Source organism: Thalia democratica, chromosome 2 (genome assembly GCF_965202585.1).
Source record: "Thalia democratica chromosome 2, ktThaDemo2.hap1.1, whole genome shotgun sequence".
Lineage (NCBI taxonomy): Eukaryota > Metazoa > Chordata > Thaliacea > Salpida > Salpidae > Thalia > Thalia democratica.
The window spans coordinates 64,067,621-64,086,011 of NC_139166.1; the positions used below are offsets into that span (position 1 = coordinate 64,067,621).

At 28.3% G+C, this 18,391-nt stretch overlaps 1 protein-coding gene across 5 annotated transcripts in view; it reads left to right on the top strand.

Moving 5' to 3' along the window:
- The first annotated feature begins 283 nt into the window (after nucleotides 1-283).
- LOC145849680 (polyadenylate-binding protein 4-like) overlaps nucleotides 284-18,391 on the top strand; it is a 51,301-nt gene continuing 33,193 nt past the window's right edge. For 3 of the 5 annotated variants that reach the window (XR_014372368.1, XM_082954690.1, XM_082954691.1), the window contains exons 1-3: nucleotides 284-525; nucleotides 8,927-9,125; nucleotides 12,713-12,906. Coding sequence is in view for 4 of the 5 variants with exons in the window: in XM_082954690.1 (XP_082810816.1) it covers nucleotides 502-525; nucleotides 8,927-9,125; nucleotides 12,713-12,906 (417 nt within the window). In the remaining variant the exon portion in view is untranslated. Of the gene's footprint in view, nucleotides 526-3,183; nucleotides 3,644-7,144; nucleotides 7,547-8,926; nucleotides 9,126-12,712; nucleotides 12,907-18,391 lie in introns of those variants that run through there. The other 2 variants (XM_082954693.1, XM_082954692.1) reach the window with 2 other exon arrangements.

Consider the following 18,391-nt stretch of genomic DNA (forward strand, 5'->3'; position numbering starts at 1 on the left):
AGGGACTAAAGTTTAAATCTGAAAATTTGAAACACTGTGTAGTAAACTAAAAATATGAACTTGAAAATTATGTATTTCGTAAAGACCCTAGAAACCAAAATAAACAATTTAAGTATTAATGCAGTGACTTGACTTTCTAGGACATTTGTTATTATTTCCTCTGACAGTTATATTATGTTTTTAATACTACTTACTTGATTTTGAGTTGAAAAATATTCAATGTATTTAGTGTAAAATGCATCTTTATTACATGTTTATATCATATTAAGAATCTTTTCTAATTCTATTTGAATAAGATTTATTTAATCACTGACAAGGTCTTTGACCAAAACTTAGTTTGTAAAATAAATTCTTGAAAGTAGTTGAGATCTCTCTATTTGTTTTCTTAAAACCAAAACATACAATACTGATAATCTTTTTAACTTTGGTAGCATTTGATTTTTTATTTTTCCTAATTTTTAAGTTATAAGGGTTCATAATTGAAGAGTTCAACAGGTCCATATGGAGTTATTAAAAATTTGTGAAGTAAGACTATAATTAATCTTACAACTATTTTAAATCATTATCAAACCCCTCAGATAAATATCAAGTGAATAATCAAGTGTTTTATATCCTAACAATATAGGTTTTTATGTCTTAAGTTTTTATAATTATTAAAAATTATGTAAGTTTAGGCTTATATTTAAAGCTAACTATTTAATTATTTATTATAGTATTAATAATTATATAATACAAAAAACACTCCCTAAAACTTTTAAATTAGTTTTTTAAAAATTGAAAAGATAATAGCAATAAAAACTTCATTTTCATATGGGTTTCTTTGATTACTAAACAAATTTAATCTCAAATTAAATGTTTTATATTTTATTAAAAATATTTTTCAATTTATGACTTCAGCTATAAAATGAATTGAGGGCAAAAGTTATTTTTTGTAAAAAAATCTTTGACAACTTTTGACCTCAAGACTTAAAAAGTATATAAATCTCTACAAAAATATAGAAATGTAAATAAAAACAAGATTGATTGTATGTTCTCATTAAGTTGTTCCAGTAATTTATTTTAATATTACTTAATAAAATTATAAGATTCATGTCTGATTTTTATCAAGTTTTTCAGTAATTTTAATTTTCTAGTAATTAGTAGTTTAACAGAAATTTATGTATTATTTATTTATTTTTTAATAATTTTTTTCTCATACTTTTACTGTTTATTCTTAATGGAAAAAAATATATATAGGCAAAAGTTTTTATTATTCAAAAAAAAAGTTTGTAAGAAGATTATATTTCTGGAAATTTTACACCAACTTTTTTAATTATTAATTTTGCATGCCATATCTTTTCAAGGAATAAGTTGTAAATCACTTTTTTCAGTATTATTTTTCATACAAATAACTAAGCTACTAGTAGGCTCCCTATGAAAAGCACAAACTATAAAACACAAAAGTCTATTTAACCAAAATCTTCTTTTTGTACAATATAAGAAAAACAAACTGTCAATTTTATAGGGTGGTCGTTCAACCTTAAATATATGAACTTTTCAGCTAAATCATAGTAATTCTTTAAATGTTAAACAATTTTAAAAGTAAAAGTTTTCAAATTTGTAAGATAAAGAAATAAAAATTAGTTATGAAATAGCTAATATAAACAAGAAAATATGTGTTCATAACTTGTTTTATTGTTAAACATAGTTAAAGTACAATTAAATATTTGTGTAATTTTGTGCAAACAAAACTTCTTTTACCTTAAACTTTATTTTATACTTCAAAAGGCCAAGAAAACTTGTTTTTTATAAAACTCAAAGAAAATCAAATAACCTAGAAAATATTCCTAATGAGCTAGTGGCCACCCTGATTAAAAAATAAAGATAAAGTCTTTTAAAAAGAATTTTTAACTAATATTCATTTTTTTATTGATTAAACAAAAAAAAGACTTTATATTTTTTAATGTTGAACAATTTTAATAAAAAAAAAAACTGTTGTTAGATTTTAACTACTGCAAGGCACACTTTCTGGAAGTTAGAGAACTTATGCTCAAAAAATCAACTACCTATAGCTTTAAGTTAAAAAAATATTACACACTGTAATAATAATACACAGTAAAAAAATGTTAAAATTTTTTCTTAAGTTAGGAAAATCTCTGTATAAAATTTTTGACAAACTAGTAAAAATCAAGAATGTAAACTTGAAGAATTGGTAAGAATAGATAAAATTTACAGATTTGCCACACACTCAGGACATTTAAGATAACTGCGGATATTTAAAGTTTTAGAAAATTACAGGATGAATCAGCATATTTTTTAATTATAAACTTAAAACATTACTTTTTATAAACTTCAAATGTTTTTTTTTTAAATCTCAAGCTAGTTTTTTTTCTAGATTTTATATGAGATCTATTTAAGTTGGTTTAAATTTTTAGTTTTTTTTAACTAACTTTGTTCAAGCACTTAATTTTTATTGATTTTGTAAAGTTTTTAAGGGCCTAGGAGAGGTAAATCTTTTTTTTCACAATTCAATTTTATTTTATAGATTTAACTAAGCTACAAGATGCTTTTTACAGAATTAAAAATTTAAAATAATTTTTGAGATATAGCAGGTCAAAATTGGAGGCAAAAATAGGTTCCTTAGGGAGGTACAAACTAAAATTGCAAAAAAAAACTATTTCACTATAAATCTATCATCTCCTACGTTTTTTGAGATAAATATCTCAAACTTTCAGGAAATGTTCCTTGCAATATTTGAAATGTTCTGTAAGATAAGATAAAAAAAATTAGAAAATAAAATTATCATAAAAAAATAAACAAAAAAAAATTTATTTTGTTTTTTTGTCATAAATTTATCTTTTTTTTATTAAAAAAAATTTTTTTTTGACAGAATCTTTTAAATATTGCAAGGAACATTTCCTGAAAATTTGAGGCAGTTTTCTAAAAAAATGTAGAAGATAGATTTTTAGTGAAATAGTCTTTTTTTTTGCCCTTTTAGTTTGTACCTCCCTAAGGAACCTATTGTTGCCTCCAATTTTGACCTGCTATATCTCAAAAGTTAATTTTTAAATTTTAATTCTGTAACAAAAAGGTTAGTTAAAACAAAATAAAACAAGACTATATTGTTATAAAGGTTGTTTGACCCCTCAACCCTCCTATGCTCTAATTTGTTTTAAATGATTTAAAAAAATCACAGGATGACTCAGAACAGTTTCAGGTTAATCAGGTCAGTTTTTTGACTCAAAAAGTGGCAACCCTGTATTTATACCATACAATTAATTATATTAATACCAATTTCTCTTTGTTACATACTTCCAATGGAACATTTAAAACAATACAAAGTTGTCGGAAAAGTTTTGACTATTTTTCTTAAAGCAATTAAGATTAACCAAAGATCTGTCCCTTTTTATATATTTTACTGTTAAAGTCTACTTGTTTTTAACAAATGCACTTTTAAATTTATAGAATTTGTAGCATAAATTTTTTTAATATCTAATATCTTCAGCGATGTTAATATCTTCAATTAAAAAAATATATAAAAAAGAAAGTTTTGGGAATTTATTTTTATTTTATATGACTAATACACAACTGAAGCTGGCAAGTGGTTATTTACTAGAAAATGAAACTAAGATGTATAATTAAAAGTTAATAGATTAGAAGAATTGTTAGTTAAAGTTTGACAATTTTTTATTATCTTTTGAATAACTTTTTAAATATCAGTCAAAATTAAAGTTTGAACCAATTACACAAAAATACCTAAACTACTTATTCACATATGTATTTTTTCAACCTTTTTTATCGGATGTGGTATAGCCCCGTTAAAAAATAAAAAAAATATAGTATTATAATGTGTTAGTTTAAAAAAAGACTTTTAAAAAACTCAGAACTGTTTTAAATAAATACTGAGGGTCATGCCACTTAAAGGCTTTAGTTGGCTTTATGAAAGAAACTACAAAAAAAAACTGAAACTCTTATTTTAGGAGTTAAACTATTAAGGTTTTTAAGTTTTTTTTTTTGAAAAATAAAATAAAATGAATGCTTTAAAAAATCTTTGAATAAGTAATGTAGTTTTTCAATAAATACTACACTATACCAAAATAAAGTAGTAAAAAATTACTAAAGATAAGTTTTTTTAGTATTTTTGTGTAGAACTTACAATCTATTTTAAACCAGTTTTTTGTTATTTAAAGTAGTTTTTGAGCTGAAAAAGCACAAACTGACGGCCTTTGAACTTGAGTAACTTTTGAAATACTTTGTAACTTTTGAAATACTTTGCAGAAAATAAACAAAATCTCTTTTCAAAAGAAGAAACCAAGCTATATACAATAGGGTGCTTATTTTTACAGCTACTTTTTATTTGACAAACACATTGTGAACAATTTAGGAAAAGTTATGGTTGCATTTTTTGATTTTATGTAATTTTTGTCACTTTTTGTAAGTATTCTTGAATTTCCAGTTTTTTCTTCAAAAATCAATAAATGCCACTATAAAACTTTTTTTTTCAATCGTTTTTAATTGTTAACAATGTGTTTGTATGATTATTGGCCACATGTAAGATTTCAGCTTAAAACTCCAAGGTCACGTTTAAAGATCTCATACATTTTGCAGCGGGGTGGTTTTTAAAAAATTGGTTGGTGCTAAAGTGAAAGTTTCTTTAAATCATCTAAAATTTTGCATAGGGTGTTTTTATGATACTACATAATTTTTTTTCCACCTAGAAACTCAAGTAGCTGTAAAAATAAGCATCGTAATATACAATTGTATAACTTTTAGTTTTTTCAAGTTTTTTCTTTGGTTTTCTAGTCACTATAAGTTAGTTTGCATTTGATCCCCTTTTTTACATTGTAATCTTTGAAAAATTTAAATATGTTTCAAACTTTTTCAGTTTATACTTGAAGCTTATTAAATAAGAGCCAATGTTAAATTTTGTAAAAAAAATGTTAGACCCCTCCTACTCTTATTATGTTTTGAAAAACGTATTTTAACTACTAAAACATAAAATTACTAAAAATTTATGTTTTTCTCCACTTTTTAAAACATTAACCTCAAATTTTCAGAAAGTTTTCCTTGAATTATTTAAAAAACTCCTATTGTAACAATTTCCAAAAATTATTTATAACTTTATAACAGAAATAAAAACAAAATCTTTTTATTATTATTATTTCAAATTAAAGGACTAAAAAATTTTTAAAGATGTAAATGTTTATTCTTTAGTTGAGATTAAACTGAAAAGTTTTCAGAATTATTGCTTACTAGCTGTAGGAGAAGGTAGATTTTTGAGGAAATAGATGTTTTTGCTTTTATGATTTGCCTTCATTCCATAAACCATAAGAACCTATTGAGCCCTCCAAATTTTTACCATCGTATCTCAAAAACTAATTTGAATTTAAAAAAATTGCTAGCTATATTTTTGAAACAAGACCAACATGTAAAAAAGTGTCTAACCCCTATAGCCTTAATTGTTTAACATACTAGACCTAAAAATGTTTCTCAAAATAAAATTTCATATGATATTTAAAAAAAAATAACAGTCAAAAGTAATGAGGTTCCATCATGACTTTTTTATGAACGTAGTTTTAGTTTTTAAAAAAAATAAAGCTATTTTATAAATTTAAAAAATATTTAAAAAATGTTTCAATACTATTGAAATTATGAACTAATTTTAAAGCTTAATAGCATAAAACTTTCATGTAACAATAAATTTCTGCATTTGATTTATACTTTTGCTTTATTTGCATGTGTTGTAATTTATATTTTTTTAAAGCTTGGTGTTTAACAACTTTTATTCATATCAAAATATTAAATGCTGAAAAATTGCAACTGAAGTTCAACAAACTGTTGGTATTTTACTTAAATTATAAAGAAAAACTTAAAAAGCTATTTGCCATGTTATCATAGCATTGTCATTACATGTAGGGATAATTATAAAAATTTTTGCTGGTAGTAAACAAATGTTGTGTTTTACAACATTCTTATTGTTATATGTTCACATGGTTTCTGTATACTTTTAAACGTGTTTGCGGCTCTGTAATGCGTTAATATTATTTCACTGCAAAATTGTCATTTGTTTACGGACCAAATTAAAGAAAATATTATTAATAAATTGTTTTAATTTTAACCAATGTTTAAAATAACATTGCTAAGATGTTTGTTAAGAGCATAGGGGGGTTAATCACTTTTTTTCACAATTTATCTTGTTTTGTCAAGTTTTAACTAAGTTACGAGTTGATTTTTACAGATATGTTAAAATCAAAATAATTTTTGTGATATAGCTGGTCAAAGTTGAAGACTACACCAGGTTCCTTATTCAAGACACATTAAAACAGCAAATAACTAGAAATCACTAAGATCTATATCCTACTTTTTTTGAGATAACTACCTCAAACATTCAGGAAACCTTCTTTGCAATATCTAGAAAACTCTGTTGGAACAAAATTAAAAAAAAAAATTATGACAAAAAAAAACTTTAATTTTTAAAATAAAGTTTTTATTTTTTCAATTATTATAAATTTTGTTTCGACACAATTTTTAAGTGTTGTAAGGAACGTTTCCTGGAAGTTTGAGGTAGTTATCTCAAAAAACGTAGGATAAGATAGATTTTTAGTAATATAGTTTTTTTTTTGCAGTTTTAGTTTGCGCCTCCCATAAGGGAACCTATTGTTGCCTCCGACTTGACCTGCTGTATCTCAAAATCTCTTTTTTAAATTTTGTACTCTGTAAAATGCATATTGTAGCTTAGTTTAAACTCATAAAATAAGATCAAATTGTGAAAAAAATTAATTACCCCTCTTCTATTCCTTAAATAAAGTAGTTTTTAAGTAACTTATATATTTGCCTATAAATTAAATATAGTTTTATGTATTTAGTACAATTTCTTAAATTCAATTACATACCTAGATACTTATAAAAATTAAAAAAGACATGTTTAGAGTTTTTTAAGTTTTAAATAAAATGTTATCCTTTGCTCTTACTTGATAAAAATGTGTAAAAGTATGCATAAAATTAACTATTAAGTTGCCACTGGTACATTTATTGGTTTTAGTTTCTGGAAAATTTCATGGGCTCTTTTTTTGGGTGATTTTTTTCTTAACAATTAAAATAATCTAAATTATTTTATTAACTGTGGCTTATTTCAGCTTGCATGTTTTTGTACTGTACAGTTTAACCAGCTAAAACACAAAGATATAAAATTTACAAATTAAAGTATATATAGGTATCATACTTTTAAGACAATAACAAGTATTTTAACAAGATAACAAAACTTGTTTTAGGTAAAAAAACCTTAAACCTACTTATTTTTAACATCTAACATCAAAATCTGTCTTTTCACGTATTTAATTTATGTTTACAAATGTTTTAAGTTAAGTGCAATTTTTGTTTTCAAACTTACATATCTTCTCTGTACTTTTAATCAAGTATTTTGATTTTTATTGTTCACAAACATAAGCTAAAATGTCATGATTGTTGCATCTAACATTTTCTAACATCTTTTTTCACACAGGTTTGAGCTTATAAACTAACTGCTTTTGCAAACTAACCTTGTGTAAAGTCACTAGCAATCGTCATGGTATGTTTGTTGTTTTTTTTATACAAAATAAACAACTTGAAAGAAAAAACTTTGTAGTACTGTTATTTTCTTATAAACATCAAAAAAAAAAACTTATCATATTAACAATGTCTTTGTTAGTTTTCTGTTGAAGTCTAAAGTTAATTAATTTAGGTAGTAGATTGATAAAAATATTATTTTTAAATCAAAATTATTGTGTGGTTTTCTTTATTACATGACTAATTTTGTTTTGTACAGCACAGTAGATAAGTTATTAACTTCAAAGTAAAAGTTTAACTTCAAAAAAAAGTTTATACCTATGAAAATATATCACAAAAAAGTTGATTTTGAAGTTCTTCTGTACTTCAGTTTATGTGATAAATAAACATAACATTTCAATAAAACATTAAATTATGAATGATTTCAAGAAATCATTTTATGAATAATGAGTTGTTGAACTGTTGTTTAAAGAAGTTTTAAAGTAATTTACTTATGTCCAGCCTTGTTGACATTCTCTCATTAAGTTATTCAGTTCATCATTCTGTTAAGTTATATTCCATTAGTTAACTTTAAAAAGTGTCAAATTAGTTAAAATAGTTTAGATGTTTAGATAAATCAAGTTATTAACGATTTATTAAGCATTTCTTTGAATTTTAAAAGGCCATGGGGATCAAAGCAGTTTTTTTACAACTTGGTTTGTAAAGTTTATAAAACCATAGATAAATCAAATTAATTACAACTTATTATAGGGCCACAGAAAAGGGTAAATCATTTTTCTAACAACTTGATCTTATTTTGTAAAGTTTTAATTAAACTACAAATTGCTTTTTAATGGTTTTTGTTAATATTTAAACTAACTCGACATAGATATAAAAGTGCAATAGGTTCTATATAGGAGTAGATAACTGAAATGATTAATAAACATACACCACAAAAAATCTATCTCCTCCTACATTTTTTTCCATTACCTCAAATTTTTAGGAAAATTCTTTTAAACATTAAGTAAGTAACAAATTTAAAAAATACAAGTTTGTGAAAGTATTACAACAAAAAAAATCAAAGTTTTATTTTTTGATTACAATTTTTTACCAAAAATTTAATAATTCCATATGAAAGATTTTTTAAAACAATCTCCGCTCATTATTAAATTTCCTGATGATCTGCTCATCAGTGAAACGTAATCCTACAAAATGAACAACATTATTGCCACTGCTCACCGTTCTTTGTTTGAACACTTGAAAGTTTGTCCAGTTAAAAATTCAGTCTAATCAATAAAATCAACATTGGCACTTATTGCCAGATACTACTGGCAGCTTTTATTTTAATGCTTGATTACATTTGCCTAAAACGCATGCCGTCACTATTTCAAGAAAACTGTTTAAACCTCGCGTATTACAAAAGGCATTAGAAGAGAGCTCGTCGGAAACGCCCCTCCCCATCTCGCTGTACGTGGGCGACCTGCACGAGGAGGTGGAGGAAGCCAACCTGTTCAACATATTCAAGCAGGTCGGCCCCGTCCAGTCCATCAAGGTGTGCCGGGACAACCAGAGCAGGAAGTCGCTGGGGTACGCCTACGTCAACTACGAGAACCACGCCGATGGTTCGTGCTTCGAGTTGTTTTAATTGAGTTATTGTTAGTTGTATTGTAAGCTGTTCATAGGTACAAATAAGATATTTAAAGAGTAATAAGTATGATAAATTAGCTTGATATAGGTGTTGCTTTTACTTAATGAATCTATGTACGTCAACTATGAGAACCACGCCGATGGTTCGTGCTTCGAGTTGTTTGTAAATTAAAAGTTATTGGTAGTTGTATTGTAAGCTGTTCAAAGGTACATATAAGGTATTTAAAGAGTAATAAGTATGATAGATTAGCATGATATAGGTGTTGCTTTTAGTACATGAACCCATGTACGTCAACTATGAGAACCAAGCCGATGGTTTGTTGTTGTTTGAATTTTGTGTGTGCTACCATTATATGATTATCTGCAGAAAAAAAATTAAAATAAGATTTGAACACTGATGGTTCGTGCTTTGAGTTGTTTGTACGTTCGAAGATAAAGTTTTGAAGGTTATAGACTAATAGGTGTAATGCATAAATGCATTGTAGATAGTTTGTGTTATTTTTATAAGTAAATATGACTAACCGTGTATGTCAACTATGGGAGCCTCAATGGCTTGTTGTTTTTTAATTCTTGTGTATACTACCACTACGTATGATTACCTGCAAAATAAGAAAGTAGTTGGTACGAAATACTTGAAAGCTTAAAATGTAGTTTGCTACAACCAAACTATAAAAGCTGAAAATTTGTAAACATTTATTTGCTTTTGGTTATAAAATGGTTTGTAAAATTTATAAACTTTTTATAGATAATATTATGTTGTGTTAAATTTGTAGATAAAATACTTTATTATTTGTAGATAGATAAATATTGATCTTTCGTAAATGTATACTATTATTTGTTAGAAAACACTTGGAATTTTTTAATTCAAAGAAGGAGAATAAATATTTTTGTTTTTTCTAAACCTGTTTAGTAAACTAAGTTTTGCTCTAAGAGCTCTTCTGTGCATTAAAAAATATTATTCCAGTAGAATTTTTATTAAATGAGCTGAAGAGCTATTTAAGCAAAACCTAGTTTGCTAAATAAGTTTTTGAAAAAAAAAGTAAATGCACGTCAACAATGTTAATGTTGCTAGTGGTATGATGGGTTACATAGCAATACAAATTCCAACAATTCAAAATCTTTAAGAATTTATTAAAGGGCCACTACTCAAAAAGTAATATATGTTCAAAAAAAAATGTGCATTTAGGTCTAACTAATACATACAATTCTTAATTTGCAGTTTGAGAAAAAAATTTATATGAAGAGAATTTTAGAAATAACTTGTATATTTTAAAGTACTTTATTTTAAAACTTGTTTTATCACTATCTCAGATTTTTTTGAATAATTTTGCAAATTACTAAAGTTTGTAGGTATTATTTAGACCTACATATGCATTTTTATTTTTTTTCAAATGTATATTACTTTTTGAGTTGTTGCCCTTTAAATTTGTTTTTAAAGAATTTGAATAGTTATACACTCAATATGTAAATGTTGTGCATTTTATATTTATATTTTTTAAACTTAAATTTTTTTGTAAAAAAAAAATAAACAAATTGAATTATTTTTTTTGCATGTTTTTTCATCGTTTTTCAAGTATACTTTCGAAAATTAAAGAATTTTAGCACACCTGGAACAAGTATATGTATATATGAATATATATATTTAAAATCCTCAGGTTTTGTAGACAGAAAAACAAACTTGTTTCGAGTACGCGTTTTTTTTTATTAACGGAAGCATTCTAGAAAGAGTTAGTCGACGAATTTTTCAAAGACACATTTTAGAATCTGTTTTTTAATTTTTAATTAAATAATTTTTAAATATGAAAAAAATAATCTTTTTTGTTATTATACAAGCTGTTAAAAACGAAATTAATTTGAATATGAGTCGATTTTACCTTTTTGTTTTTAAAACATAGACATTTATTATATAAAAAACGCAGAGAGCATTCTATAGGAGCTATTACTTAAAGTTCAATAACTTATAGAAAAAACCTTGAATTTTAAAAATAAAAAGAAAACCTGGAGTTTTAAACAAAAATCTTGAGAAATATGGAATTTTAAACAACTTTTACATGTTGAGTAATAAAATTTATATTTGACACAAAAAATCTATCCTATAGATAATTTTTTTTTGTCATTATCAAATTTTTAAAAATTTTAATTATATTAAAGTAGCTTTACAGTATCTTTTTAACTTTGTTTTACTTCTTAACACATTTTTTTACCTTAAGCTTTATTTTAAAAATAAAACAGACCATAAATAGAGTAATTTAAAAAACCTAGAGAAAATCTGCTAAAAACATTTAGCAATCCTTAGTAATACTAAAAAAATTGATAATAAATAAAAATTATTTTCGTGAAAAAGTAACCCTTCGTGCATTTTTGACATCAACCCATGTACTGTACGTAAACTCGTAATAAAATTATTTGAGGTTATAAAATTATTTATTTTGAAAGATTGATTTTATAGATATATAAAACTAAGGCCATAGGGGGGGGGGGTCCAACATTTTTTTTTACAAAAATTAACTTTGGCGTTAATATGAAAGCTTTAAGTACAAACTACAAGCCGGTTTTTATAGAATTCAAAAATATCATTTAACTTTTGAGATATTTAATTTTTTGTAAAAATTTTCTGATATAAACGTATGGACCTCAAATTTTTTAGGGTCAATTTTCTTGGAAATTTAAAAATTCACTAAAAATCTATCTCCTCCTTCATTTTTCAAGCAATCTTCTTCAAATTTTCAGGAAACGTTCCTTATAATAAAAATAAAAAACGTTACCTTAGACTTTGGTAATTCAAAAAAATAAAAATTTTATCACAAAAATTAAAAAAAAAAGTGTTTTTTTTTTCAAAATGATATATTTTTACAATTTTTTTTTTAAATTCTCAAGTAACGTTTTTTTATTATTGTATAAAGATTAGACTGTGAAAGTTTGAAGAAGATTGCTTGAAAATGTAGGAGGAGATAGATTTTAAATGAAATAGTCTTTTTTCGCTGTTTTAGTTTTCCTTTTCCATAGGGAACACTTGGCCCGACTTTGACTGGTCATATCTCAAAAAATAATTTAAATTTTTTGAAACGATAAAAAGCATCTTGAAGCTTAGAAAAAACTCAATAAAATAAGATCAACTTGTAAAAAACATAGTTTACCCCCCCCCCCCCTTATGGCTGTTGTCTGCATACTTGTTGTTTTTATTTCAGCACAAAATGTTCTCTAAAACCTAAATCACTTTTCATTGGTTTATTTATTTTAGTCGGTATCAACTATTAAAAACGACAAACGCAGTCATTCAAACAAAATGTTTAACTTAATATTTATAAGTTTAGCCGTTTTAAATTTTATGAAACAAACTGCAGCGCAGCAATCGACAAAAGAGTGAAACTCCTCAAACCGTTGTTTTTTGATTATTAAATTAATTTCGCACTAGTCTGTTCACTCAAACAGCGCAGCAAGCGATGCACAACAAAGCGTTTGTAACAACCGACTGTTGCCAACCCGAATCTAGTAATAAAGTTTCGCATCAACCTTCACTACGTTTTGGTTATATTTCGTAACACTCAACATGAAACTGCAGCGCAGCAGGCGATGGACGAGTTCAACTACGACGTGCTGATGGGCCGCAGCATGCGGATCATGTGGTGCCAGCGCGACAGCTCCAAGCGCAAGTCGAGCAAGTCCAACGTGGTGGTCAAGGGCCTTCCCCGGCGCATCGACGGCAAGCAGCTGCACGACCTGTTCAAGGGCTTCGGCGAAATTCTCTCCAGCAAGGTTCGTCGTTGCGTTTGAAAATATTTTTGAGTTGGTGTCAGGGTTGCCACACACTCAGGGAACTCAGGGAATTATCAAGTTATAGAAAATCTCAGGGAAACTCAGAGATATGTTGTGGAATAATTTTTTGGAGAATTTTTTTATTTTAGCAAAGTACTGTCAAGCACGGTTTGCTTTGGATCGATTCTAAGTTCAATTCTTTTTTTTGCTTGGTTTAATACTGTTTAGCAAAGTTAATTAAAAAATGATTTTGGGGTGATAAGAATTTGTTTTTACTCTATGAAGGTTTTGAAAAAATCTCTCAAATAAATCTAGGTGTGAAACAGCATTTTTTTTCGTTGAACTAACTATTTGAACTTTGTTTAGTTTAATTTTTGAGACCAAGTTTATTTTAAGTGGATAAAGACTTTTAGAGTTAAAAGATACTTATAAAAAAGTTATCATTTTGTATAACTGTGTATTTTTTATTTTCAAGTATTTTTTTTATAAGCTCAAGTATAGTGGAAAAAGTATTCAAAAGTTTTTAAATTTTTTACATTTTCCTTACAACAAGATCAGCATGTAGTATAAATTTCCACAAAAAATAAAATTTTAGTTTACTATACAACATTTTCAAATGATATTTTGTATATAAAATCAACACCTCAGTTATGTTACGTTTTATAACGAACATAATCTATAAACTAATATAAACAGGATTGCCTTACACTCAGAATAACTCAAACTAAATTGAACTTTTTAAACCAAGCTCAGGCTATCTTTTGATACAGTTAAACTAAATTTTTCTCATGATTCATCTTATTTTTTTCTATGTGTTAAATCGTTCTGTATTGCTGTTATCAATTTAATTATAAAAGCTCTATTATAGTTTCATAAGGTTTAAATTCTCACCATTTACGTTTTTAACTTTAATAAGGTAAGCATGGCTAAGTGTAACTTTTGCTTCAAAAACTCTGTACAAATAACCAGGGTTACCAAAAACCTTGGAATTTGACAATTAAGGCTAAATAAACCGGGGAAAACTTTTAATTTGAAAAATTTAAAAAAATCTAGAATTTTGAACAAAAATAACTCAAAATCCTGGAATTTTAAACATTTATTACATTTTTAAGTAGTAAAGTTTAACTTAACAAAAAAAATCTACCGTATAGATATTTTTTTTTGTTATATTGGAGATAATTTTTTTTAAACACATTTAAGCCTTACAGATTCTATTCAATGTTGAAATACTACTTCGCACACTTTTCAAACTTAAACTTAGCGTTAAACTTAAGAATAGACCTAGAAACGTTTACTTTTAAAAACCTGGAAGAAGTTTAGAAAACCTGAAAAAAAGTTCTTTAAAAAAGTTTTGCATACCTGAATAACAAGCTCTAAGCTACCAAGCTTTGAAGCAAAAACTTCCTTAAAATGGCCATGCACCGACAAGTGGAAAATGACTATCTAACACGGTTACCATGACTTGATTTTATTTTAATTCTCAGTTGGTAAGTTTTACAGTTTTACTTGGCTAAAATCGTCTTGCATTTAGTACTGAGATGCAAGTGCGAAAAAGTGTAAACTTTAGAGCTGTTAACTTTAAACAGCTTCATTTATAACGACTTTGAAATGAAACAAAAAAAAAGTTAACCCGAAATTGGGGCGAAAGTGACATATGTGGTATAAAATAGCAAATAAGAGTTTTCAGTAAAGAAAAAATAAATGAAGTAGTAAAATTTTCAATCAAACACACACACAGGTAAGCTGCAACCGTTAAGGATTAAAAAAAATTATGTTCAATTTTACACTTGAAACGGACTGAAAACCTTGCATTTTAAAAACCTGGAAGATATTTGCAAAAAAAAAACTTTGGCAACCCTGCAAACAATTCACTAACTATATAACTGTTCTTGCCAACCTAACTAGTTGTAACAAATTTGAGCACTAAAGAGAAAAGTGTTCGCAATCACACTGTCCCACTAACAAACTCCCATTTAAGCACTAAAGAGAAAAGTGTTCACAATCTCACTGTCCCACTAATAAACTCCCCATTCGAGAACTAAAGAGAAAATTGTTTTCAATCTCACTGTCCCACTAACAAACCCCCCATTCGAGCACTAAAGATTAAAGTGTTCACAATCTCACTGTCCCACTAACAAACTCCCCATTCGAGCACTAAAGAGAAAAGTGTTCACAATCTCACTGTCCCACTAACAAAAACTCCCCATTCGAGCACTAAAGAGAAAAGTGTTCACAATCTCACTGTCCCACTAACAAACTCCCCATTCGAGCACTAAAGAGAAAAGTGTTCACAATCTCACTGTCCCACTAACAAACTCCCTATTCGAGCACTAAAGAGAAAAGTGTTCACAATCTCACTGTCCCACTAACTAACTCCCCATTCGAGCACTAAAGATTAAAGTGTTCACAATCTCACTGTCCCACTAACAAACTCCCCATTTGAGCACTAAAGAGAAAAGTGTTCACAGTCTCACTGTCCCACTAACAAACTCCCCATTCGAGCACTAAAGAGAAAAGTGTTCACAATCTCACTGTCTCACTAAGAAACTCCCCATTCGAGCACTAAAGACAGGGTTGCCACACACTCAGGGAACTCAGGGAATTCAGGGAATCTCAGGGAATTTTCAAACTGTAGAAAATCTCAGGGAAACTCAGGGAATTTTGGCATTTTTCTTTTAACTCAGGGAAACTCAGGGAAGTTTTGATTTTTTCTCTAAATTTCAGGGAAGTTTTTGAAAATCTCAGGGAATTTTTTTTCTAGATCTAGAATGAGGTTTAGTTAATCCAGTTTCAATATTTTGTTCAAAAGTAGTAATTTTTATTATTTAAGTGGTTATTTAGAATTTTTTTAGCCTTGCGGCTAGTTGTTCAATATTCTTAGTATTAACATTGTAGTTTTTTTTAAGTTTTAAATTTATATTTACTTAAGTAAAATCAAACAGTTTAGAGAAATAAAAGTTGTTGTTAACTATTCATTGAAAAGTTCTAATAAACTTTTTATTTTTAGTTACTTATGTAGTTTAAAAAACACTATGTTGTACTATTAGTTCTTATTTTTTAAATAATAAAGTTATTTGTTATTGGTTTACAGCTACTTGTTTTCAGTAAAAAAAATTAAAATGAATACAGATTAGTGTTGTATTACTTTTGTTAAAAAAATAGAGGTTAAAATTTTGTTTATAAATAATAATTTCAAAAGTAGTAGCATTAATGGTAATTAATTTTTTAGTGTGAATGTTTTAATATACTTTACAACTTTTTTGCAGATTTAATTTAATACTCAGGGAAACTCAGGGAAATTTAAGGTTACTCAGGGAAATTTTTGGTCACTCAGGGAAGATTTTTTGGCTCAAAGAGTGGCAACCCTGTAAAGAGAAAAGTGTTCACAATCTCACTGTCCCACTAACAAACTCCCCATTCGAGCACTAAAGAGAAAAGTGTACACAATCTCACTGTCCCACTAACAAACTCCCCATTCGAGCACTAAAGATTAAAGTGTTCGCAATCACACTGTCCCACTAACAAACTCCCATTTAAGCACTAAAGAGAAAAGTGTTCACAATCTCACTGTCCCACTAACAAACTCCCCATTCGAGCACTAAAGAGAAAAGTGTTCACAATCTCACTGTCCCACTAACAAACCCCCCATTCGAGCACTAAAGAGTAAAGTGTTTTCAATCTCACTGTCCCACTAACAAAAACTGCCCATTCGAGCACTAAAGATTAAAGTGTTCACAATCTCACTGTCCCACTAACAAACTCCCCATTCGAGCACTAAAGAGAAAAGTGTTCACAATCTCACTGTCCCACTAACAAACTCCCTATTCGAGCACTTAAGAGAAAAGTGTTCACAATCTCACTGTCCCACTAACTAACTCCCCATTCGAGCACTAAAGATTAAAGTGTTCACAATCTCACTGTCCCACTAACAAACTCCCATTTAAGCACTAAAGAGAAAAGTGTTCACAATCTCACTGTCCCACTAACAAACTCCCCATTCGAGCACTTAAGAGAAAAGTGTTCACAATCTCACTGTCCCACTAACTAACTCCCCATTCGAGCACTAAAGATTAAAGTGTTCACAATCTCACTGTCCCACTAACAAACTCCCCATTCGAGCACTAAAGAGAAAAGTGTTCACAATCTCACTGTCCCACTAACAAACTCCCATTTAAGCACTAAAGAGAAAAGTGTTCACAATCTCACTGTCCCACTAACAAACTCCCCATTCGAGCACTTAAGAGAAAAGTGTTCACAATCTCACTGTCCCACTAACAAACTCCCCATTCGAGCACTAAAGAGAAAAGTGTTCACAATCTCACTGTCCCACTAACTAACTCCCCATTCGAGCACTAAAGATTAAAGTGTTCACAATCTCACTGTCCCACTAACAAACTCCCCATTCGAGCACTAAAGAGAAAAGTGTTCACAATCTCACTGTCCCACTAACAAACTCCCCATTCGAGCACTAAAGAGAAAAGTGTACACAATCTCACTGTCCCACTAACAAACTCCCCATTCGAGCACTAAAGAGAAAAGTGTTTTCAATCTCACTGTCCTACTAACAAACTCCCCATTCGAGCACTAAAGATTAAAGTGTTCACAATCTCACTGTCCCACTAACAAACTCCCCATTCGAGCACTAAAGAGAAAAGTGTACACAATCTCACTGTCCCACTAACAAACTCCCCATTCGAGCACTAAAGAGAAAAGTGTTTTCAATCTCACTGTCCTACTAACAAACTCCCCATTCGAGCACTAAAGAGAAAAGTGTTCACAATCTCACTGTCCCACTAACAAACTCCCCATTCGAGCACTAAAGAGAAAAGTGTTCGCAATCTCACTGTCCCACTAACAAACTCCCCATTCGAGCACTAAAGAGAAAAGTGTTCACAATCTCACTGCTCACTAACAAACCCCCCATTCGAGCACTAAAGATTAAAGTGTTCACAATCTCACTGTCCCACTAACAAACTCCCCATTCGAGCACTAAAGAGAAAAGTGTTCACAATCTCACTGTCCCACTAACAAAAACTCCCCATTCGAGCACTAAAGAGAAAAGTGTTCACAATCTCACTGTCCCACTAACAAACTCCCCATTCGAGCACTAAAGATTAAAGTGTTCACAATCTCACTGTCCCACTAACAAACTCCCCATTCGAGCACTAAAGATTAAAGTGTTCACAATCACACTGTCCCACTAACAAACTCCCCATTCGAGCACTAAAGAGAAAAGTGTTCGCAATCTCACTGTCCCACTAACAAACTCCCCATTCGAGCACTAAAGAGAAAAGTGTTCACAATCTCACTGCTCACTAACAAACCCCCCATTCGAGCACTAAAGATTAAAGTGTTCACAATCTCACTGTCCCACTAACAAACTCCCCATTCGAGCACTAAAGAGAAAAGTGTTCACAATCTCACTGTCCCACTAACAAAAACTCCCCATTCGAGCACTAAAGAGAAAAGTGTTCACAATCTCACT